Raw genomic sequence first — 24,301 nt, forward strand, 5'->3', positions numbered from 1 at the left:
AGTTCACTAAGAATGTTCAGTATTATGCACATATGGTGGGCTGGCCCTGTGGTGAGGTTCTAGGGGGACCACGGTGGGCACTGTGCACTGAGAAACTGGCCTACATCAGGCTGTTGTTCCCGTTGGGCCAGGGATTATTGCTGTCACATGCAGGCAGGGCAGAAAGGCTCATTTCGTATTGGTCCATATGCATCTTCAAGGTGAAGGGTTGGGATGCAATCCTAACTATGTTCAGATTCTGAAAAACATGGCTCCACATTCCAGTTCTTCCTGATCGGCAGCTGAACTGTTTTCTTTCAGGAAGTTCTCTTCCCATTTCTATGTCCACATTGCTCCTCATGCTCTGCTATTTCTAACAGTCAAGGAATGGAGAAGGGAAACAGATATCTAAAGAAATAGCATAGAAGTCAAGTGCAACATGTGTTAAGTTTATTAATGCATTTGTCATCTGTTGAACCCATAGTAAAAAAGAAAAAAAATCCACCTTTTAACTCTGAGATCTCTCCTCATCTGTATTGTCCTCCTGCCTACTTGAGTTATTAATGCTGTCTTGATAACTTATCTGCTTGAGGCAATACCAAACCCCTATTCTTATTTAAAAGCAATCTGCACCTCAGTGGTGGGAATCTTCACAGAGAATTTATTCAGTGTGTAAAGTAGCACCATAGGTCTGCTGTTCATTTGTCATTTACTTGCTCACAGCAGGCCAGTGGCCCCAGGTGAATTATGAACAGGTATTATTCATACATGAGGCACCTCTGCCACGCTTAGTACTTTGCTCTTTAGACCTAATAGCTGCTATTTTGGTCTCGATTAGCAGTATTTTTTTCTTCCTCCACAGACTCCTGAACTTAATAATTAGATCACAACCTTGCCTTTTTTTTTTTTTTTTCTGTCATTAGAACGTCTCTTTTCTAGGTGTTGTTTTTACATGGAAAAAGAAATAAAATGGTATATTGTGTTTGTGTTAGAACTTGACTTTTAAGAACCCAAGTCATGGCCGGGCACAGTGGCTGACGCCTATAATCCCAGCACTTGGGAGGCTGAGGCAGGCAGATCACGAGGTCAGAAGATCGAGACCATCCTGGCTAACACAGTGAAACCCCGTCTCTACTAAAACTAAAAAAAAATTAGGGGAGCATGGTAGCACATGCCTGTAGTTCCAGCTACTTGGGAGGCTGAGGCAGGAGAATCACTTGAACCCAGGATGTAGGGGTTGCAGTGAGCCAAGATTGCATCACTGCACCCCAGCCTGAGCAACACAGTGAGACTCCATCTCAAAAAAAAAAAAAAAAAAAAGAAAGAAAAAAAAACCCCAAGTCATGTTACATCTATCATGTTGATTCTTCATGGATATTTTAAAACCAGGAGGTAAAACCTAAGTCATGGTTATGACCTTTTGTGTTGTATTTTGAAGTTATGTGCATGCTCATAATTCACAAATCATACTACTTTTTTGGATAGTGATTCAAGAGATCTGGCTTTCCTCTCCCTCTAACTTACTGTAAAATATGATGCAAAATGACCTCTCAGGCCTGAGTTTTGCTACCTGTCACACGAGGACCTGTTTTATGAAGGAAATGCCTACAATTTTTTTAGAAATTAAGATTTTCAGACATTTACATAAGCAGCTTTATGTTCCTTATTTTTTTAACTTTTAAGTTCAGGAGTACACTTGAAGGTTTGTTACATAGTTAAACTCATGTCACAGGGGTTTATTGTACAGATCATTCATCATCCAGGTATTAAGCCCAGTGCCCAATAGTTATTTTTTCTGCTCCTCTCCCTCCTCCCACCTTTCACCCTCAAGTAGACTCATGTCTGTTGTTTCCTTCTTTGTGCTCATAAGCTCTCATCATTTAGCTCCCACTTTTAAGTGAGAACATCAAGAATGTGATTTTCTGTTCCTGCATTAGTTTACTGAGGATAATAGCCTCCAGCACCATCCATGTTCCCACAAAAGACATAGCATCGCTCATTTTTTATGGCAACATAGTATTCCATGGTGTATGTGTACCACATTTTCTTCATCCAATCTACCATTGGTGGGCATTTAGGTTGACTGCATATCTTTACTATTGTGAATAGTGCTACAATGAATAGTCATGTGGAATAGAATATTCTAGTATGATTTCTATTCCTCTAGGTATATACCCAGTAATGGGATTGCTGGGTCAAATGGTGGTTCTGCTTTTAGCTTAGGCATCACCACACTGCTTTCCACAACAGTTGAACTAATTTATACTCCCACCAACAGTGTATAAGTATTCCTTTTTCTCTGCAACCTCACCAGCATCTGTTGTTTTTTAACTTTTTAATAGTGGCCACTCTGACTGAGATGGTGAGATGGTACCTCATTTGCCTCATTCCTTAAAGTTTCATTCTTTTTAAATAATGACCAAACTCTGTGAACTGAAACATTTTGAACCACTTGCAAACAAAAAACTTTTTTTATTCTTAACTTCCTGACATAGAGCAAATAGTTGATTTTTAAATAATGTATTAACAAAACACTATTGGGAATTTGTTTTTCTTCATCTAAATTATTTCAGGGAATAATTACAAAGTGTTCCTAACTCAGTCATTCCAGGATTTTGCTGCTTTCTCTATAAGAATGCCTTCAAATCACTTTTCTTCCATTTAATTGAGCTTTATCCAAAGCTTTTAGAGGATGAGAACAATTGGTACAAGAAAGCTGTTTGTAAGCCTCTCTCAAACAGCTGCCTTTGGGCCACTGAGCAGTTGACAAAATTAAGAAACTCTTGACCTAATGATCTGTTTCTTCTTGGAGCATTTTCATCAAGGATTTTTGCTTTAAGCCCTACTTTAGTACTTCACTGTACATCCCAAGGTATTTCCACTTCAAAATAGAACAGAATATCATCTCTTTGGGGTGATTCAGGTGCACTGCTGCCTAATAGCACTGAGGGTGGAATAATTGATCTCAGCCTCACCTCTTCAATTCCAAGAGTAGTCACTTCAGACTTGAAATTTGAATTATTACCCTAATAAGCCATGGCATTTAGGTTCAAACAATTTAACTTCTTTTACCTAAAGGTGAAGAGAGTTTTTAGAATTTAATACAAGCTGTGAAATGGAGTGAACAGAGGAAGGCTTAATATTATCCTTCAGAAACTTTTAAGTAAACAGCTGAAGAGTATTACTCTTTTGTTTAAAAAAAGAAAGTCAAGAAAGATGAGAACTTTTTGATGTTTACGAGAATTTTTACAACCTTCTCTGGTCAATTTTTGACTTGAAAAATGAGCCCTGTGGTTTTGCTCACTACTCAATTTCCTTGGCAAATTGTGTCAAGAATGCTTCTCCATAAAGATAAGGCTGGCCAGTATCCATGGGGCTTGGCACAGAGCTCTCTTGGAAGGGTGGTGGCTCTCAATCTTGAATGAACATATCCATCAGTTCCCATTTTTGTATTGGATGGGGCCAGAAACTGGCTTTTACTTTTTAAAAATAAACTCTCAAAAATTCTTATGCAGGTGGTCTATAGCCTGTACTTTGAGAAATTGTTGACAGGGGTAATTTGCAGTCATTGACCTTATACACCTGTTTCGTCATTTGACTAATATCTTCAGTGACAAAGGAGCTAGCTGGTTAGCCAGGTTAGGTGTGCTGGTGTCATCACAAAATAAAGCAAAGCTATGATCTCGACTTCATTAGCATCACATTCAAACTTACCCACATTCTGTCATAGGTTTCCAGTTGCTATAGTAATAGATAGACTTGCTTCCTTTCCAAAATATACAAGTTTAATAGGCAGCCAAACATGGCTTTCATCTGTCTAGTTCACTAAGAACATAAGGATGAATGCCACAGGAGAGCAAATGGCTAATTTGAAGCATTTGTCTTCATAGGGTCTGACAGACCTTGCTTAGGTTGCTGTGAGCAAGGACTTTGCTTTTTGAGGTGTGACATTGCTCCATCAGTTTCTATCAATGCATTCATTCTGCCTAGTGCTGCCAAGTGAACTCAACCATTATGTATTGGAGATAACTCTTAGTTATCCAGGAGGGAAAAAGAAAGGCCATAATTTGTCATGCAACACCCCTTCCCTGTCTTCATTGTTGATGGAGAACCTCAGTAACCCTGGTTGATTACTCAGCAGAGCAGAGGAAGGGAGCTCAAGATGAAAGCCCAGTCATGTGAACTTGGATGGTTGGACAGATGTAGCATTAGATGTGGTACTTCCTGGCCAGTCCCCCCCAGATACTGAGTGATGGGTTGGATTCAAGTAGGAGGAGACCGAGTCTCCTAATGCTTTCCCTGTGTTTATCAGACACAGCTCATGCCCTGGGTGAAAGATGTCAATGACTTCAACCAGGAAAGATTTGGGGAGAAGGAGATCCAATAGATCACCACAGTTCAATGAACACTTTCATTTTACCCAGCCTCCATACTTAAAATTCTTCCTGGTAAGGATGACATGATTGAAGAAGATATGGTCTGAGGAGGGGATCGGTCTTTCTATTACCATTCTATTCAAACACTGCTAAGTGAACATTTTATCTCCTGTAGCCTCTGCCGCATGCCCAATGTATATATTTTTAAGTGTCTGTGATGAGTGTTATGTGCTTTCTTGCACTGGGGATGTATAGTACAAATTCTTGAAGATGTGAACATCTAGTGGTGGTAGTTCAGCTCAGATAGTATGAGACAGTTGGAGGGGATGGGGTCTAGTTCTCTGTGGAGAAATAAGAGAACTTTTTCCATTTTGGAGAAAAATATTTAGAACATTTATTTCCACAGAGGTTTTTGAAAACTGCACATTTTTGAATATCTGTCCATGTACTGCTGCTAATTATTTTTTAAACCTAGAATTTGGTTTCTAGAGATATTCTTATTTCTCTCAAAGCAAAAAAAAAAAAAAAATGCCACGTAGGAGCAAAAAATAAAAACTACATGTCCACATTGGAATTTGGATTCAGTTTGAGAGTAGGAAGAAGGCATTGGGGAGAAAACTCAAAACCATTTGGCAGCCAAGCTGTTGTCCTTGCCTTTCGTTGCCCTGAGCTTTATATTCACTTCCCATCCTGGGTCCATGAACCTCACGCAGCTAATACTGCAGTCCAGGCGGGACCCCGTAGACTAGAGTGCTCCGAAGGTGATAAATGATGCTGATGCCGATTGCACCTAAGGAGACAGCCCCACCTCTGGCTACTCAGTGTCTCTGTTCTGTCTGTCAGCCTTCAGTTCCAGTTTGGCATTTCCTCAGCTCTCGTGGGCGCTTAACAATGCTTTTCTCAATCTTCCGCTTCCTGTTATGCAATGAAAAGGCCAAGAGACACAAATTCTCCCATCCCGCAGCTGCTAGATACCACTGCCTTGGTAATAGAGAAAAGCCTCTCCATAGTTTATAAATTCTGTAGCAACTATATCATCATTCCAGAGGGAGGAGAGTGTAAGTGGGATGGGAAAGGAATACATGGGAGAGGCAATCCTCGTTTGTGTTCTTCCCACCAGAACTACAGTGAAACTAAATTTGAGACAAAAACATGAACATTAGCTTGAGACTAGACCTTCCTTCTCCCCTCTCCCCTCAACCTTCACCCCATCTCTCTGTGTTTCTGCCGCTCTTACCTCATCTTAGCTGTACCATCGTGTACCCTGCCTTCCTCCCCCAACCGATGCTTACATCCCTAACTTATTGATGGGACACTGTTGTTGATTTTTATCTTCTGTCTGACATTCTGCCTTGTCTCCCTCCTGGCCTCTGCTATTTTTCTGATATGCAAGCTCTTTGGAATAACATCTTCACGGTTTCTCATCACAGCATCCATTAAAAGCTAGAATGCCAGGGATTGTACGTCCTCATTAAGTTTCCACAGCTCACTGTAGTACCTGTGCTGCTCATTAAGTGGTGGTTTATTTATGGCTATATATTTTGATGACCATGGAGAGAGTCAGTGTTTCAGGTATTTCTGTCCATCAACAGTAGGTAGTAGTTGCTGCTCATCACCACAACTTGTTTTTCCAGGTGCAAGTGTTCCAACTTTTCACCTGTTGGCACCTTAGCTCTGTAACATGCCGACCATGTGCTGTCAGGCAGATGGAAAAACTGGCCTTCATTGAGAACTAAACCAACCATCCAACCTGCCACTTAACGCTTTTTCCCAGCAGACAGTTTTGCAAGCCAGCTGTCCAGCATTTTGTCTCTGATTCTTGGCTGCCCCCTCTTCCTAATTTTAAAGACATAAGCTTTATCACACTAATTTTCACCGGGTTCTTGGCAATATTCTTCCTAACTTCCAGAAACAACTTATGCTCGGCAGAATGTGGGTGTCCAGGGCACCACAGCATTGCTTTTGGTTGGGGTCATGTCAAGCAAAATAATAAAAATAAGAATCATGTAGATCTCCAGTTATTGGATTATTTATTTGAAAGAAACTCTTAATGAATGGAATTCCATTCAATCCATTTTAATGAACGGATATAGAGTGAGAATCCCTTATTCTCAGAGTTCCAAATTTGCTTGTTTGGTCTGGTTGTTTGAGTCTCTCTCAAGCAGGTGTCAGAGACCTCCTGTTTAACAATCACCTGAGACAGGCTTTTAATGTACACACCTGGAGAAGGGTTCGAGGAATATGAAATTTTGCCAGTCCTGTCCAGGAGTTTCTTGGGCTCGCCATGTTTCTGCATTAATCCTTCCAGAGCAAGCTTATAGATATGTGTTTTAGCTCTTAGGAGAAATCTCTGAGCACCACCAAAAGAATAATTAGCTGGGCACTGTGGCACATGCTAGTAGTCCCAGCTGTTTAAGAGGCTGAGGCTGGAGTCTCTTGAGCCTAGGAATTGGAGTTCAGCTTAGGCAACAGAGAGAGACCTTGTCTCAGAATAAATGATGATGGTGATGATGATGATGATGATTATGATTGAGGCAGGCATTGTTCTCACTTGAGTTAATAAACATTCCCCCAAGAGAGGCTAGACTTTAATGAATCTGTTGATCAGTGTTAATTAATAGCTATATATCTGGGCCTTTGAGGAATAGGCAAAGAAACAGTGATTGTGCGTTTTTTTTTTTTTTTTTTTTTTTTTTTAGCTCTTTATCACATTAGGTTGGCATTTCTCAGCAAGTCTTTTGTCAAAGGATATTTGTCCTGCAGTTTGGATTCCCTGCTTCTAGGCAGTGGTGATGCCTCCCTTACATGAGAAATGTTTCAGCAAGCGTTTTTCTTAAGTAATATTTATTTAAGCTTTCTCGAATGAGCTTTCTATTCTATTCAATAAATAAATTTGATAACCTTCTTCTATTTCCTTGTACATGATCAACTTATTCCATCATTTTCCTTCTGAATATTCCTTGTGGTGTTGGAATAAACCTCAGGCCAGCACGGTGCCTAGAAACAGCAATCATTCTGCTCATGGCTGCGAGTGCTTCTGCTTTACAAGTCTCCTGGTGCTGTGGTAGCGTTTTTCCGCCACTGTCAGTTCTCCTGGGGCAGCTCACTCATCCCTAGAATGAAGAAGCACCTAGAGAGAGTCTTTGTGCTGAAAGCATTGCATTTCTGTGGTTTATTCCTCAGACATCAGAAGGGGTTTTCTTTACTTCCTTCTTTTAAAAGATACTGACATCTTCCTCCTCACTTCCCCCCCCACAAAAAAAGAATATTTTCTTGCAATAAGTATAAATTTTCTGCGTCTTACTGTGTGCATATAATTGCTTTTGTTAGCAGTGTCTAAGCAACATTACAGCTCAAATGTTGTGAGTAGCTTCTGTAGTCTTCTTCAGAAAAACTTTCCATCTTTTACCATAATTTAAGAAAGGTTTATACGTTTTAACTTTATTTTATAATAACAGCTCTTAATACAATCAGGCAAGCTCTCTTTTCTCAAAATGTTTAAAATCTGAATATATACACATTTAAAATCACACATGTGGTCCATAGTTGAAACTTGCACCATCATGCCCAGAGTTCAATTGTGTTTTGGAAGAAAACGCTTATATGGTGAGTCAGTCTCAGATTTTTAGAACTGCATAAAATGAAAATAATCCCACCTGCCTAAGTTGATAAAATATAGATTTTGTGAGCTCTTGAGCCCTGCTAGTCCCAGTAACTTCAGTCCATAGTCTTTACATTCTCAAAGGTTATTCTAAAATAGAGAATGCTTTCTGAGAGATACACTCAGGAATAAAGTCCTTAACTTTCATTTAAGGCACAAGAGTTGGGACGTAGGTAGCCTAGTGGGATTATAATTCGACAACCTTGGGATAGGGATGGGAATGGGAACCCTATCTCCAGAGATACTGATGCAGTATGAGTCAAAAAAAGCTGGGTCTGAAATTTAGGGTTTAAATGTTCATCCCAGCGGTGTGATTGTGGGGAAGTGTTTCAGCCTTTCTGAATCTTTCTCACCTGCAAAATGGCTAAAACCTCTTCTCTAAAAACACTGGTGTAAGGGATAAATGATATAGTATTTATAAAGCATCTTAGTGCAATGCCTGGTACAATTATATAGTTTCGTGGACACATTTAAAATGTATATATGGATTATATTCTTCTTTCTCTACGTGCCCATATAAGTTTTACCAAGTTCCTTTGTATTTCAGTTGACTCACCTCTGATATGGTTATACAACTATTTATTATTTTTGTAGAAATCCAGAGACTAGCCAATAGCATCAGATTTAAACATTGCCCATGTAACTTTCTCCATGATAAACTATCAACAACTTTCCAGAGGTCGCAAAGGTAGGCTTAAAGAGCATTTAACTGCATAAATACATAAATAAAATCTGGTTAAGATGAGGTATAGATATTAATGACTGGCTTCACCTTCGAAGGATAAATACAATGCGAATAATTATGTGTTATTGATAATTGATTGGGAGTCTGTAAGTGAGCTCAGGTCTGCTGTAGGTTGATGAGATAATGTCTTTAAAGTGCTCCAAGGTTCTGAAATACAAACTACACATACCAGCTCCACCTATCCTGATGCTGTCCCATGAAAACGTGGTCTCATCCAGTTCCACTGTACCCCATGAGGTCTGGTTGACCTGGGACGTTTTCTAGACGCGATAGTGGTTTTCTGCCTAGGAGAGCTTGAGAAGTCTTCTCATCCATGTCTTTGAGTAGGACCATATCAAACCATCATAGGGAGATGGCAGTCAGCCCTGTTTGAGGTGGTGTGGTGTCACGGAGTAAATGCAATGCATATAGAAGCCAGGCCACTGGGGACTGGGTTCATCTCTACTTGCTACCAGCAGACATAATGCCCCTGGAGAAGTAGACTCTGTGTCCACACGATTTGAAATCTAGAGCCATGGCAATGAACAGCACTCATATTTATTCCCGAACGAGGCAGTCTCAGGTAGCATGAATAGAGCATAAAGGGGGAAATTGAGGGCCTGGTGCAGTGGTGTACTACTTTTTCTTTCCTTTGCTCACTCTCATTCCTTATTCATGATATCCTCGTATATGCGCTTTTTTTCTTTGAGGAATTGAGAGAAAAAGTAAAGGGAGGCAAGGACAGAGATTCTGTAAAGCCTGTAATTTTAAAATGCTACTTCAATTAATGAAATTTTAAATAGAAGGGAAGAATGCATACATACAATACAAAAAAAATGGAAAGAATAACTCCCCCGTTTGGATCATTCATTAAATGAAAATTTGAGATCTTACTGGGTGCAGGAACTCCTTCTTGCCCATATATGAATAAATCCTCTTCACCCCTCAGGCCAAGCTCCTGCCTGGGTGTACTTGTCTAATCTCATCATCCCTGAGAAAGTTCCTGCACGACTTTATATGCCAGACCTCTCAATTTAGCATTGAATTTCCTTTTGTGTGTGTGTGTTGTTTTATAAAGTCTCATGTACTGTAGATCTGTCTCTTCAAATAGGTAAAAAAAAAATTCTTTGAAGGACAGAAACCATGCCTTACTTTGTTTCTTTGTCCCCGGAGCAGCTGGTACAGGACTGACTGTGCATTGTTGCTTTCTCTAAGTACTGACTAGCCACATGGCTGATACGGGAAAGGACAGTGAGGTTAATTGGGCTGACTCTGGTTGCCCAGCCTCCACTAATTTTCCTTTTGTGGAGAGTACGCTTTAATTCCCCAGATTCCTCCTCTTCTCCCAGAGGAGCCTACCTCTGCTGACATCTGCAGAGATGCCTATACATCACCACAGAAATTTCTCCACTTTCCCGTCACCTTTCTGTTGGCCCAAATGAGAGGTCCCAGTGGGCCATCTGTCAAGTTTAAACGCTGTCTGCATGCTCTTTCTGACACTTGCCATGGCTTGTTCTTGCTGAGTCCTATCCTTTTTGCATTCTATCCCATCCAGTAGAAACCTGCTCATCTCCCACTCTTGCTCTATCATCTCCCATATCCACTTAGTCACCAGGCCTCATCTCTCCTAACTTCTCAAGATTTTAAAAATCCATTCCCTTATCTCTATTCCTACTGCTGCTACTTTAATTTAGGCCATTGTCACCTCTTACCCAGTTGACTGCAAAACCTCCTAATTTCTCTCTCTGCTTCAGCCTGGCCCTCTTTATCTCTCTTTTTTAAATTGGCCCATAAGAATTGTATATATTTATGGGGTACATTATGATGTTTTGATTCATTTATACAATATGTAAGGATAAAATCAGGCTAATTAGCTCATCTGTTGCCTCAAACCTTTATCATTTATTTGTGTTAGAAACATTCAAAACCTGCTTTTGTGGCTATTTTAAAATATACATTAAATTATTGTTAACCATAGTCACCCTAAGTGCTGGAGAACACTAGAATTTTATTCTTCCTAGCTAGCTGCAGTTTTACATCCATTGACCAACCTCTCTCTCCCCACCCCTTCCCAGCTTCTAGTAACCACCATTCTACTCTCTACGTCTATGAGATCAACTTCTTTTAATTCCACATGTACATGAGAATATGCAGTATCTTTCTTTTTGTGCCTAGCTTATTTCACTTAACATATTGTCCTCCAGGCTCACCCATGTTGCCATGAATGACAGGATTTTAGTCTTTTTTATGGCTGCATAGTACTCCATTGTACATATATAACACATTTTCTTTATCCATTGATTTGTTGATGAACACAAATTGATTCCATATCTTGGCTATGTTATACAATAAGCATGGGAGTGCAGATCTCTCTTCAATATACTGATTTCATTTTCTGTTCAGTAGTGGGATTGCTGGATCATACGGTAGTTGTGTTTCAAGGACCCTCCATACTGTTTTGCATAATAACTGTACTAATTTACATTCCCACCAACAGTGTATAAGAGTTTTCTCTTCTATGCATCCTTACCAGCATTTATTTTTTGTCATCTTGATAGTAGGCATCTCAACTGGACTGCTATCATTGTGGTTTTGATTTACATTTTCCTAATTAGTGATATGAGCGTTTTTCAAATACCTGTTGCCCACTTCTATGTCTTCTTTTGAGAAATGTTTATTCAGACCATGTGCTCATTTTGTAGCTGAGTTTCTTTTTGTGGGGGTGGGGAGAGGGCTGTTGAGTTGTTTGAGTTCCTTGTCTATTCTGGATATTAATTCCTTGTCGGATGAATAGTTTGCAAATATTTTCTCCCATCGTGCAGGCTTTCTCTTTACTCTGTTGATTGTTTCCTTTTCTGTGCAAAAGATTTTTTGATATAATCCTATTTATTTTTGTTTTGTTGCCTGTGCTTTTGAGATCTTTCTTACTCATAAAATCTTTATCCACACCAATGTCCTGAACCATTTTTCGATGTTTTATTCCAACAGTTTTATAATTTCCAGTCTTGCATTTAAGTCTTTAATCCATTTTGAGTTGATTTTTGTATATGGTGTGTGGGGGGTATTGTTTCATTCTTCAGCATATGCACATTCAGTTTTCTCAGCACCATTTGTTGAAGAGACTGTTCTTTCCCAGTGTATGCTCTTAATGCCTTTGTCAAAAATCAGTTTAGCCTTCTTAACACTGGACGTGCAATTCTTTCAAAGATGCAAATTTGATTATTTCATTTCCTACATAACTTGCCTAATGGCACCCTATTCTCTGAAAATGAAGCCCAAACTCCTTGGCAAGAGTACTCAAGACCCAGTCTAATACCTACTTCTTCCTCAGCCTCACTTCTAACCTCCCCATGCTTACTCCCCTCCCTCTCTCTCCGTCCCTTTCCTCTCCCTTTCTGTCTTCCTCTCTCTCCCTTTCTACCCTTCTTTACCTCTCTTCCCTCTGTTTCCCTCCCTGTCTTCCATCCTTTTCTCCCCATCTCTCCCCTCCCTCCTCCCGCTCTTTCTTCCCCTCTATCTCGCTCTCTCCACTCCAGCCATCCTCAACTCCATATGCTTCCTCACATGTTTTCTTACCTCTGGGCCTTTGGTCTCCTAGTTTGAAAATTATTCATTTGCTTCCCTGACATTCCACTAAATCACACAATCCTGTAAGACAGGGATTTTGCCTTATTCTTACGCAAATAAGAACTTCAAAAATACATTAGTGAACATATAAGTGAGTTAGTGGGTTTTGATTTCGTTGCTCTTTGTTGGATATGCTTGACATTTATTAAGTATTTACTGTATACATCAGATCCTATTTTAAGCTCTTTAAATATAAAACCTTAGTTTATTCTAAGAAGTAGGTACTATTATATCTCCATTATACAGATAAGGAAACAAAGGCATGTATAACAGAAACTAAGTTACCTGCATAAGGTCATTCAGTTAGTGAATAGTCGATCAGAGACTTGACTTCAGGTAGTCCTACACTAGAGTGTTCACTCTTCACCAGTATCTCCTATAGTGCCTTCAGAGCCATTGACACACCTACAAGGTGTATCACTGAGGCATGACTGTGTAGGAACCAGTCGGATTAACAGAAGTGAAAGGGGCTCATGACACTGGGAGAAGAAAGAAGTGTTGAATAACAGGCAGGAGACTTGAAGAGTCATTGCAGTCTGTCTACAGCCACAGCCATAATCAGCAACACACTCCTGGATGATAGTATTGAAGGACAGTCTGTTCAAGAAGACTTGAGTTGGGTGCTTACTATTCTATGTATTTGGGATACCAACAGTAGAATAAGGCACAGATTCTTTCAGAGGACCCACAGTGTAGTGAAACAGACAAACCTCAGTGCATCAAGAACTATATAAGCCAAAACAGACTGCAGTTAACGGTACAATGGAGAGGTGACCATCTTCCTTTGTGTAATTAACTCCCCACCTCATTTCCCTGAGGGCTTGGCTTGTGTTTGCTAGTACAGTGCAAAGGGCCTGTTGTGGATTGCCAGATAGTGAAATGCTAAATCACTACAAAACAGGGGCAGCAGATTCCTACTAGCCAGGATTCAATAACCCCCAGAAAAATATGCTATTATGTAGATTTATGGAGCATGGAGGATATATAAACCTTGCCTCCTCCTATTTTCCACATAGTGAGGCTAAGTGAATCCTAGTTCCTGGCTTATTCAGGGCCCTGGCATCTCAAGGTTTCCTGTAGGACATTTGGAAATGTAGTGCTTCTCTAGGCTCAGGACAGGTCTTGGGGAGAGTGATGAGGAGCTATTTCAGAACAGATGTCAACAGAGCCCTTCTCTCCGTGCTGAGAATCATCAAACACTTGCCCCATGCCTGTCAGGTAGAGTGACTGAGGCACAGGTTCCACAGCACAGACACAATGAGCTGGTCTCCTAGGGGACTCTCACGGCTGCAAACAAATTAGCTTTGATGGACCAGTGGCCTTTGCTTATTCTTCAGGAGGGGGGGCGTGGGAGTTCAGGCCAGTTTGGAGTTTAATTAAGGATGGCAGCTGGCATAGGTCAGATGGCTCTGTGCTCCATTCATGTCACAAGTTTTTAGTTGTTTTGTTTTTCTCCAGACATTCCAGTTGCTCTGTTCCCTCCCTTACCACTGCCCACACGTTGTTCTGTGTGCTATTGGAGTGGCATGCTCTTATTCCCAAGTACAGAGAGTCCAGGCAGGGACCACACTCTAGAGGTACAGAAACTAAGCTGCCGGGAAACTTTGTAAGCCAGTGGCAGGTACAGTGCTCCCATTCGAGAGGCTTCCTCTTCATGCACGCCGTTGTCCTGTTTAAACATACCCATTCAAACCAGTAATGAAATTGTGACCACCTGGGACTTTCAATACCCGGATTGAAAGGACAGCTATAATGATAGCATGGCTAGTGTCCCTATTATCTATTAGTGCTTCTCCTTCAAAATGGTTGATGGCAGAGACAAGGAGAGCTCCTGTCTCCTGTCTGAACAAACCAGACACAGGAAGGAAGCCAAGCTGATTTAGAATGACATGATGTCGTGTAAAGGCAGAATCTCTAGCATTTGGAGCTATGAAGGTTTCTGTCTTCAAGAGAATAGACTGAATAGGTTTATTGTAAAAATGGGCATGAATGTTGTGACCATTTAACTAATTTGCCAAAAAACCAACCATAACTGTAGACATTCTTCCATGGGAAATCTCCAAATCATTCATTCTAATGAATTGGAAGAGGAGGAAACAAGCAAACTATGGCTTTTATGCTTCCTATTCTAGGAACATGAAATTCAGGTAGGCAGAGTGATAGAAAAATCTCTCTCAAATCTCCTGAGATAGCATCACCTTTTGGAAGGCGAAGTTGGACAATATATGTTTATGGTAGAAGGTCTTAAGGAAATGCTTTATCATATAATTGTATGCTACTTGTAATAATGCTGTGTGTACTGTACAAACATTTCCTGGACATGAAGCTCTGCCCTGCATCACCCGCCGCCTGCTTGCTCAAGTCCCATACAAATGAGTTAATTACCTGCTTTGGGAACAGACTTTGAAAACAAAGTGAACAACATAAAATAAAGGCGGTAGTCCTCCTCTGTTACAATCTCTTCTTAGTTAATTGTTTTAATAAAAAGGATTGGGCAAATTCCCGTATTGCCAGAATTCCAAGACTAGGTTTTTAGGATTTCTCAGCATAGAGACTTTGAGTAGAAAAGTATTTAAGTAGAAAAGTACTTACTCAAGGCCGGGTGCGGTGGCTCACGCCTGTAATCCCAGCACTTTGGGAGGCTGAGGCGGGTGGATCACGAGGTCAGGAGATCGAGATCATCCTGGCTAACATGATGAAACCCCATCTCTACTAAAAAATACAAAAAATTAACTGGGCATTGGTAGCGGGCACCTGTAGTTCCAGCTACTCAGGAGGCTGAGGCAGGAAAATGGAGTGAACCCGGGAGGCGGAGCTTGCAGTGAGCTGAGATCCCGCCACTGCACTCCAGCCTGGGTGACAGAGCCAGACTCCGTCTCAGAAAAAAAAAAAACAAAAAAAAAACTCACTCAAATCCTTCATTGAAAACTACTTGAAAATGTACGTTACCCAGAGCCAGCAACTTTTGGAATAGGATTATCCATTCCTGGCTCACAACTTTAATAAAGAAAAATTGTAGGTAGGTCCAGCAGGCTGATTATCTTATTTTTGAGAATATTACAGTTGGGAGAGGAGGAAAAATAAACAAACACTCGGAAATTAAAGGGAAGTTAAAGATGGTCAATTCCATTATTTTTATTTTAAAACTAAATGCTGAAGTTAGAGAGGTTGTCGGAGCCTTAGCAGCAGACTTGGTTTAGCTTTTAAAGTGGAGCTCCATGGAAACAGCTTTACCTGTTTCGAAGTGTTAGGCATGGCTGTCGGTGACTTCTGGCCCTCATTCCTCATTCCTGTTCTCACGGTATTGATATTCTGCCAATATCATGTAGGAAACACAGGATTGGTACACAGGTGATCACAAGCTGTATTCTCAAGGAAAATGGTGTGTCATCGAAATGGGATTGTAAACTCCAGAAAGGCCGTGATTTAGCTTTGTATTTCTTTGTATCTTTTCCAATATCAAGCCCTGCATAAATGAAATACTTGAATATTTGCTGATCTAAAATGTTCTCACAGTGAAGAAAAATTTTAATATTTTTATTAGTGGCAGGAACAGTGTAGGGTTAAGTGCATGGACTTTGGAGACAGACTGTCCGGATTTGTATCTGACTCAGCCAAATGTAACACTTGGGCAGGCGACCTAAACTCACTGTGCCTTCGTTTCCTTGGCGAGAAACTGGAATATTAATAGTCCCTATCTTATAAGGTGGTTGTGAAGATTAAATGAGTTAACATATGCAAAGCCCTTAAAACAGTACCTGGCATAAAGTACTCAATAAAGATTAGCTACTGTTAGTATGCAAAGAAGGCTATCTTTAACGGTTAAGAAATGTCCCGGAATAGGCATGAATGTCATGATGTTAACTGGTCACTGTTAACTGATTCTAATAAATTGGAATTATAGGGATCATCATGTCTTAAAGTTCTGGACATTTCTTTGATTATGCTGTATTTATATAGCTCTTAACCTCCTCCATGGCCTCTTTTTATACTATATCCAGGTTTTCTTAACAAATCAATGGATTCTCCATTAGGGTCCCTACTGTCTAGAGCCACATTATGGTCTGTCCACTGCCCTTTTCCAGATTATTGTGGAGGAGATCCCAGTGGCTTTCTTTCTCTGGTCTCACCCAGACATGGCTGTAGATAGATCAGCCTTCCCTTCCTCTCCTTTCTTTGGCAAGGCTACGTCTGTGTTCTTCCATATGTACCTTCCCTCAAGTTGATCCTGACATGTTGGAAACTATTCCCTTGATATATGGGGCTTTTCTTATTCTTTAGAAACCAGCTTAAAACCCATCTTGAATAGGAGAAAGCCACCTTTTTGCATTCCTATTCACCCATCCAACTGTCATTTTGATTCATAGGCTCTTTGCCCTTGGGATGTTGTTGCGTGACTGATATGAGTAGGTATCCTCATTCTGATTTTATTTCCACAGTACATTCCTCCAGATCTCTGCGTCTGCAATTTTGTGCTGGAACAGTCCCTATCTGTCAGAGCCCTGCAGGAAATGCTTGCCAACACAGGTGAAAATGGCGGCGAAGGGGTGAGTACCTGAATTGTGTCCTGGGTTGGGATTGGGATGCACCACATCCCCAAAATACATTCTACATTTCATCCAACTTTGAACTGAAAAATTTAGGACTGTTCAGATGACTCATATGGAGATAGTAAATCTTTCTCCCGGAGTTTAGTTGTTATTCAGCAACCCGACTTCTGCTTCCTTTGAGTTAATAAGCTTCCACCAGAAAATAGACCACCGCTAATGCTACCCGAGCAAGGCATAGGACGCTGAGCCTACTCCCCTCTCTTACCCCAGAATTCACCAGCGAATGTGGAGAGACTGAGAGGGTCTTGAGATTGAGGGTGCCTGTGAGCTAGTTTCTTTGTCCTTGGAGAAATCTCACTGGGGAGTTAGGACTGCTCCAATGGAGCACAACCAAGTTCGAACATGATTTCCTGCAGAATTCTGAGTCTTTGACAGGTGTCTAGAACTTGATGGTTTCACTGATGATGAGCAAGTACAGAATTGTCTTGAGTTTCCATTGTCAGTAAAATGATCCTTGTAACTAAGAGACAAGCTCCATATTGCCCATGTCAGAAGGCTTTTGGGCAAGACTTTGCCCAGATATTTCAAAATAATTTTTGACTCTTCCCTTTCCTAATGACTCACATTCGTTTTTATATATTTATCATCAAACACTTTAATTCTACTGCCTGAATATCTCAAATTCAACCATTTCTCTCCACTACCCTTACTCCCCCATACTCCATTAGATGACTATCCTCTACCTTTCGGTTACTGCAACAGCCTATTAATTGCTTTGATTGCTTCTATATTTACCCCCCCTCCCATTTTTCCACTCAGCAGTTCTTCCAAAACGCAAATACAATTATTACAGTTGCCTGTTTTAAAATCCTTTGTCTTCCCATTATTTTGAGATAAATTCCAAATTCCTAAACGTGGCATAGAGCCCTTTAGGAGTTGGTGAGCCCTGTTCACCTTTCCTGCCCCATCTACATCCCACCAAGTACTCAGTGTCCCAGTGACATTGAATTCCTCTGTCTGCCTCAAATATGCCGGTTCTCTTTTGCCTCTGATCCTCCATATCAGCTATTCCCTCCACATGGAACAGCTTTCCTCCTCCTCTCTCACTTCCCTTATGTAATCCCTATGTATCCTTCAAGGAACCAGTTTAGTTATTAGATCAGTTGAGAAGCCTCTGCAGACCCCACAAGTCTGTTGCTGGGACAACATTAGGTACTTTTTCTATCATAGCTCTTACCACTCTGTACTGTCATTGCAAGTCTTTTTTTCTTCTCACTGGAGAGTACACTGTCTGTGGGTAGAAACTGTTCGCAGTTACCTAATAGCACAGTTTGTTCTTATCTGAAGTCGTGCATAATACGGACATGTCTCATTTGTAGTAGAAGAGACAATTGACTGTAGGATCAAGAGAATCGATGTTTACATTTCGGTCATCCTCCAGCCCTTAATTAGATGTACCCAAGGGTACATCTAATCTCTTGGGGCCACAGTGTTCTGTGAGTTAGATCTCTAAGACCCTTAATACCAAATATTTGTGTTTTTTCACTCTCTTGATTTATAACAGTATGCTGTAGGAAGACAACTGAGAATAGTTTGCTTTGTGCCTTAGATCATTAACACAAGTGAGATTTTTGTTCATTTAATGTTTGCCTCAGTCTGGGTTCACTTCCCCGTTCCTTGCATTGACCTCAGCATCTTGTATCTTCCACATACCCTCAAACACTTCCAGTTTAGGGAGACTTTTTTTTTTAATTGATCACTCTTTTTCCAAGATGCATCATATACAGAAAGCTTTGATGAGGGAGACCTAGCTGATTTTAAATATCACCACTTTTTCAGTGTCAAAAAAGATCTGCTACACCCAACCTACTCTATGGTCCCAGGTTAGAAATTAAGGAGACAAAGAGATACTCTGTTAATTGGGGAATTATTTCTTGGCTATTCTGTTATCCTGTTTTGTTTTAAAAGTATATTTCAAAGGACTTCTTTTTCTTTATCATTTAGCTTGAGTGGTTCAGAGTCCTATAGATGAGAAAGTAAATTCAAAAGTTCTGGTTCTTCTTTGTTGCAAAGAACTTAAGTCTTAACTTGGTTTGTCCTAAGAGGAATAAGTAATCATTCATGTTCCAAATAGAATGGTAGGACTCACTTTAATAAAACTGAGCTCTTCATTTTAGAATATATGAATAAGACCTACCTTAATTACCAGGCATGTTATAGCAGAAGTTTGTTTAATATAATTATATATTTCAGGAGCCATTTATAAGTTACAACATTTAGAAACTAATACATTCAATCTTATTTGAATAATCTACTCTTCTTTAAAAACTCCACGTTCAAAATAAATGATTCATGACATTTTTGTTAATATCTATAGAATCATCATCATCGTCATGATGTTGAGTCAGACTCTGAAATTTTCCATATTGCCTTTTGTTCTATTTTTGCCCAAGATAAGAGAGACCTAATAGTTATTTCCCATCTCGACACATTTATCACTATTATTATAAGGAGTAGTATTCACTGGAGATCTCAGAGAAAAGGGACGTGAGAAGAGAGATGGAACACAGATGGGAAGGTACAGTTTTCAAGTCATATTATTTTACTATGCATTGATGACTCCATAGAATAGTTACCTGAACAGCAGCTTCGGGTACTAGAACCCTCTTGGAACTTTCTCACAATTCCATCTGGGCTCTCAGTCTTTCATATGAAAAACACGAGTTTTATATCATCTCTTGAGTCTGATTATTTTGCTTTTCTGAAGTAATTACTGTGCACATTTACTATTGGTACTTTATTTGATTTTAGAAGATAATATTCAGCAGGGAAGAAAAAGGAAAAATAAGGAAGTGAGTTAACATGACAGAGCAGAATGATTCTCTGGAGAGCCTGGGGATGTTTGAGTGGGATGAAGCCTTCTTTGCATGCCATTCCATTCTGTTTGGAAATAGCCATTTTCTGCTCTTAAATAGATATTGCTTTCACTAATGATCATGACTGCCACCAAATGGGAGGCTTTGAAGAGTATAATTTTTCCTTCTAGTCAAAAATTGGTCCTGGTGTACTGTGTCTGTTCACTGCTGTGTAGCAACTGGACATTTTTAAAAATGACTTCAGCTGTTTTTTTACTCACGTGTTGAGTGTACAGAAGTCTTTTTGCAAGGATTTACAATTCTGCAGCAATTTCTCTTGCTAACAAAGAAAACAAAAGTGCCCTAATTTAACAGCAAAGAGGTTTCTTTATTGTTTAAATATCCTTAGCTGCAGCCAGTAGTACATGGGAGCCAGCTTTATATTGAGAAGGAGAATCAGTGATGAGGAGGACCTGGAGCAGAGAACATTCTGTGCCTCTCAGAGTCTGCCCTATCTCACCTCCTCCTTGGATCACTTTACCTCTGATCTAATCCGATGTAATTTTATTCTGGGGAAAATGACCAAGGGATAGATGCTTGGCACTGTGGCCAATTTTATGGCTACAGTTTGAAGTAAAATTCCTGCAATCAAATATTATTTTCACATTTTCAATTGATTTAGACCTATAGTGTCACCAACCTTGGGCCGGACACGGAGCCGAAAGAGATGTCCCCATCTCCCTCTAAGCCCTCAATCTCCGTCATCCTATAGAAATGACTTGAAAGTGAGAGCAAACAGCATTTGTGATGAAAAAAATGCTTAGTCTTCAGTGTCAGGCAGATGTGTTTTTCAGTCCAGCCTATATTGGACCAGATGTCCTCTGGGGCAGGTTATTTCTCCTTTCTGTACCTTAATTTCCACATCTTCAAGATGCAGTCTATCTCCTAGAACTGGGTGAGAATTAAATGAGATCACTGCCTACAAGTGCCTGTGAGTTTGAAAAGAAAAGTATTTTTTCCTCTCTTCATCCCTGGTCCACATCCTCCTGTTATATGGATCCTTCAGGAACATTCAAACTGCCTCAAAGGAAGGAGAGTCCTGTGCTACACAACTAGGTGCATGTTAAACTTAACTCCAAATGGGTTCTGACATGAACTGGCATAATGCTTCTAGAAATGAAAGGCCTTGGTTAACACAATTACCAGCTGCACTCCTTCCGATAAGGGCTCCGGTTTTCTCTAAAAGTTGACTTCATCAATGTCAGGTCTTTACAACTACAAAGAGAGATGAAATATAAATATAAAATGAATTATATAAATGATATATATAAATATCAATATTAAACTAATTGTATAGTTGCCACGTGAACGTGACACTTTATCCATGTCCAGAACACATAAGATTATGCCTGACTTTGGATGCTAAAATATCTGGTATGCTGATACACAAGCAGCCTTTTAACCTTGATGGGGCCAGGCGCGGTGGCTCAAGCCTGTAATCCCAGCACTTTGGGAGGCTAAGGTGGGCAGATCACGAGGTCAGGAGATCGAGACCATCCTGGCGAACACAGTGAAACCCCATCTCTACTAAAAATACAAAAAAATTAGCCAGGCGTGGTGGCGGGCACCTGTAGTCCCAGCTACTCAGGAGGCTGAGGCAGGAGAATGGCCTGAACCTGCGAGGCAGAGCTTGCAGTGAGCTGAGATCATGCCACCGTACTCCAGCCTGTGCAACAGAGCAAGGCTCCATCTCAAAAAAAAAAAAAAAAGAAAGAAAGAAAAAAAAAACCTTGATTGGGAAATGTGACCTGGAAAGATATTATTTCTGCAAGAACCTTTATAACAGATGTCCTCACTGAGAAGTTCTTCATTTCCCTGTATTGTGTGATTTGATAGTCCCGTTACTCTGAAAGGAGATTTTGGCTACTTTGATTTATCCTTGTCTTTACAGTAGAAAATACCACACACAGCATGGTTGCTAGTGAAATGGTGTGGCACATTTGTCATATGTTACTGCTTCCTGAGGATGACATGCCTGTGACTGCTAGAGGCTGTCTCCTGGTATCATGTGACCTTGGAAATGGCCAGTGAAGCGTAAACATGTTATGCTATATTCATATAAAGGTCCTTACAGTGCATGTCATGAGATATATGAGATATTTACCTTGCAACCAAGTTCAGGACATTCATTCATCTCATAAAGTCACAGAAAATTTAGTGACAGGTGGCAACATCATTAAAAAAGAATCAGCTAACAATGCGTCTGCCCTGACACTGCTAGGTGATAAATACAACAAACACTGATGAAGGGAATTATTAGAAACCCCTTGTTTAACGTCTGAATTGTTGTTGTGCCGAGATTTCGACATGTTGCTGCAAACTCATCTGGAATGAAGAGGCCTAATAGGATCCTTACTTCTTGCTTCCTGGGTTCCTGTGTAACCGCCAACATTTTTATATCATAGAAGAAAAGGGGAGCCACCATCATTCAGATTTAGCATTTCACTCTGAGGTTTTTATCTTCCCTTTATAACTGTTAGAAAAAAATTAGTAATATAATTTATTTTGTATGTATGTGAGGAGGAAACATGACTGACAGAGGAACTGTGTCCATAACTCTAGACCTCATCCCCGTTTACGTTTTAATATTACAGTTTTAAAAATACATACTTTAATGAGTCAAATCTAACAAGCATTGATTACACTTCAGGAGAGTTCATAAGATTTCCTTTAGAGACAAAGTACTAAGTCACTCATGCTTATATTGTGATTTAAGTCCGAGGTCTTGCCTGTAGAAGTGTCAAGTCCCTACGGTTAGAATAACCACACTAAGTGTCAAAAGCCTGAATTTCCTTTGTACTCATTGGTTAAATAAGCCTCTGCCTCAAGCTGTCCACGAACGTCCTTGGTGCCCTCACTCAGGACCTCCCCACCCCAGTGCCGATGCCTTTCAGGCTGCTAACCTTGGGGACACTCCCCCTCCCTACACCTAATTGGTGAGAGCAGGATGTCACATCATTAAATTTTTAACTTGCTTGGCTTGACTCTGCTTTTTCTTTGGAGAGGGAGAAAAATAACATTCTGGTTTCAGATGCTGGTCTTTCCTTTTTTTAATCTATGGCTGTCCATCCACACCTGCTACAAAAATAATGTTTTTATACTCGCAAAATAACAAAACGACTTGGCAGAATTGCTCTCACGTGCGAAAGCTTGTTGAAACCTACTCTTTAAAAGCTGCCCTGTGTTAGAGTTCATTTTACAGATGTACTCATGGCAGGCGGCCTGTTTCGGTGACAAAGCTGGGAGTTTGGAGGTTTAGATTTGGTCTTAACACTGCCACCAACTGGAAATTTAACTTGCAAGTAAATCTCTTACCAACTGGGCTTTAAGTTCCCCACCTCTATATGACATCACTTAGATGCAAAGTCCTTTCCCAGGTCTGTAATGGTTGCAATGCACCAAGTTAAAATGGAACAGTGTCATCACGTTACTTCCTCTGGTGTGTCCTATGGGCTGTAGCCCATCGCTGAGGAGCTGTGGAAATGTTCACCTTTTTGTATTAACCATTACTTTTGAGACCTTGGCTCCCATTTATTTAGGTAGAATGAATAAATGTGTTTTTCTCTTTTTTCTTTGCTGTGGACAAGGAGAATTTTACAAAATCCATCCGGGACAGCAACCCTAAAGCACTAAGCATTGACTACATACTTTTAATTTTTTTTTTTTGAGACAAGGTTCTCCTGTAAATTTTCTTGTGGAATTATAGGAGACATATTGTGTATGTTTGACAGGTTTTCTTTCCTCAAAGAGCTAGGAATTATTTTGACAAATTAAATATTATTATAAATGAGAGGCCTCCGAACTAAAGTTTCGATGTGTTTTTTTTCACAGACCAAATTGTCATTAAACATATGTACATCCTCTTCCCCCTTTCCTTTCCCCTCCTTACTATTCTTTCTCATGTTATGCTATGATTTTAGGATTTTATGCTGATATAATGGATTTTAATGTTTCCTTCATAAGCTGATATTTATGAAGGTATGTGTAAATAACCCACATTTCATTTTTGGACTGGCCTTTTGATGACGTGGTTTTTAGTTAAAATATGCCATCTGGAAGACCTTACTTCATGGTAAGAAAGCACCTTTCTTGGTCTAAGCAAAATCTGAGTGATTGATTAATTGATGGCAATTCTAAGAGAAATTCCAAATTGCCTGATACAGGTATTGACCATTTTCCTTGGGTGGATTTTCTTATGTAAATGTAGTTATAAAAAAGTGATACAGCTGACTTAGGTGACAGCACATTGCTTGCTAATAGTTTGTTAATGACATCAGCACTGTACTAGAAAAAACAGGAAAAACAAACTTTTACATTTAACGCTCTTGCAAACCTCTAAGATAACAAAATATTTACCAGGTAGGAAATCCACCCTCTTTATTCTGTTTTTGTTTGTTTGTTTGTTTGTTTGTTTTTTAACTCTGTAGTAAGCATCAGTAGACTCCTCAAATAAGTTGAAAGCTTTCGGC

The 24,301-nt window shown here is 40.0% G+C and overlaps 1 protein-coding gene across 7 annotated transcripts in view; it reads left to right on the forward strand.

Moving 5' to 3' along the window:
• RYR3 (ryanodine receptor 3) overlaps positions 1-24,301 on the forward strand; it is a 566,003-nt gene that overhangs the window by 186,271 nt on the left and 355,431 nt on the right. For all 7 annotated transcript variants that reach the window (XM_005559076.5, XM_065547708.2, XM_065547709.2 and 4 more), the window contains exon 3: positions 16,807-16,914. In XM_005559076.5, the coding sequence (XP_005559133.3) occupies positions 16,807-16,914 (108 nt within the window). The remainder of the gene's footprint in view (positions 1-16,806; positions 16,915-24,301) is intronic.

This window comes from Macaca fascicularis, chromosome 7 (assembly GCF_037993035.2).
Source record: "Macaca fascicularis isolate 582-1 chromosome 7, T2T-MFA8v1.1".
NCBI lineage: Eukaryota > Metazoa > Chordata > Mammalia > Primates > Cercopithecidae > Macaca > Macaca fascicularis.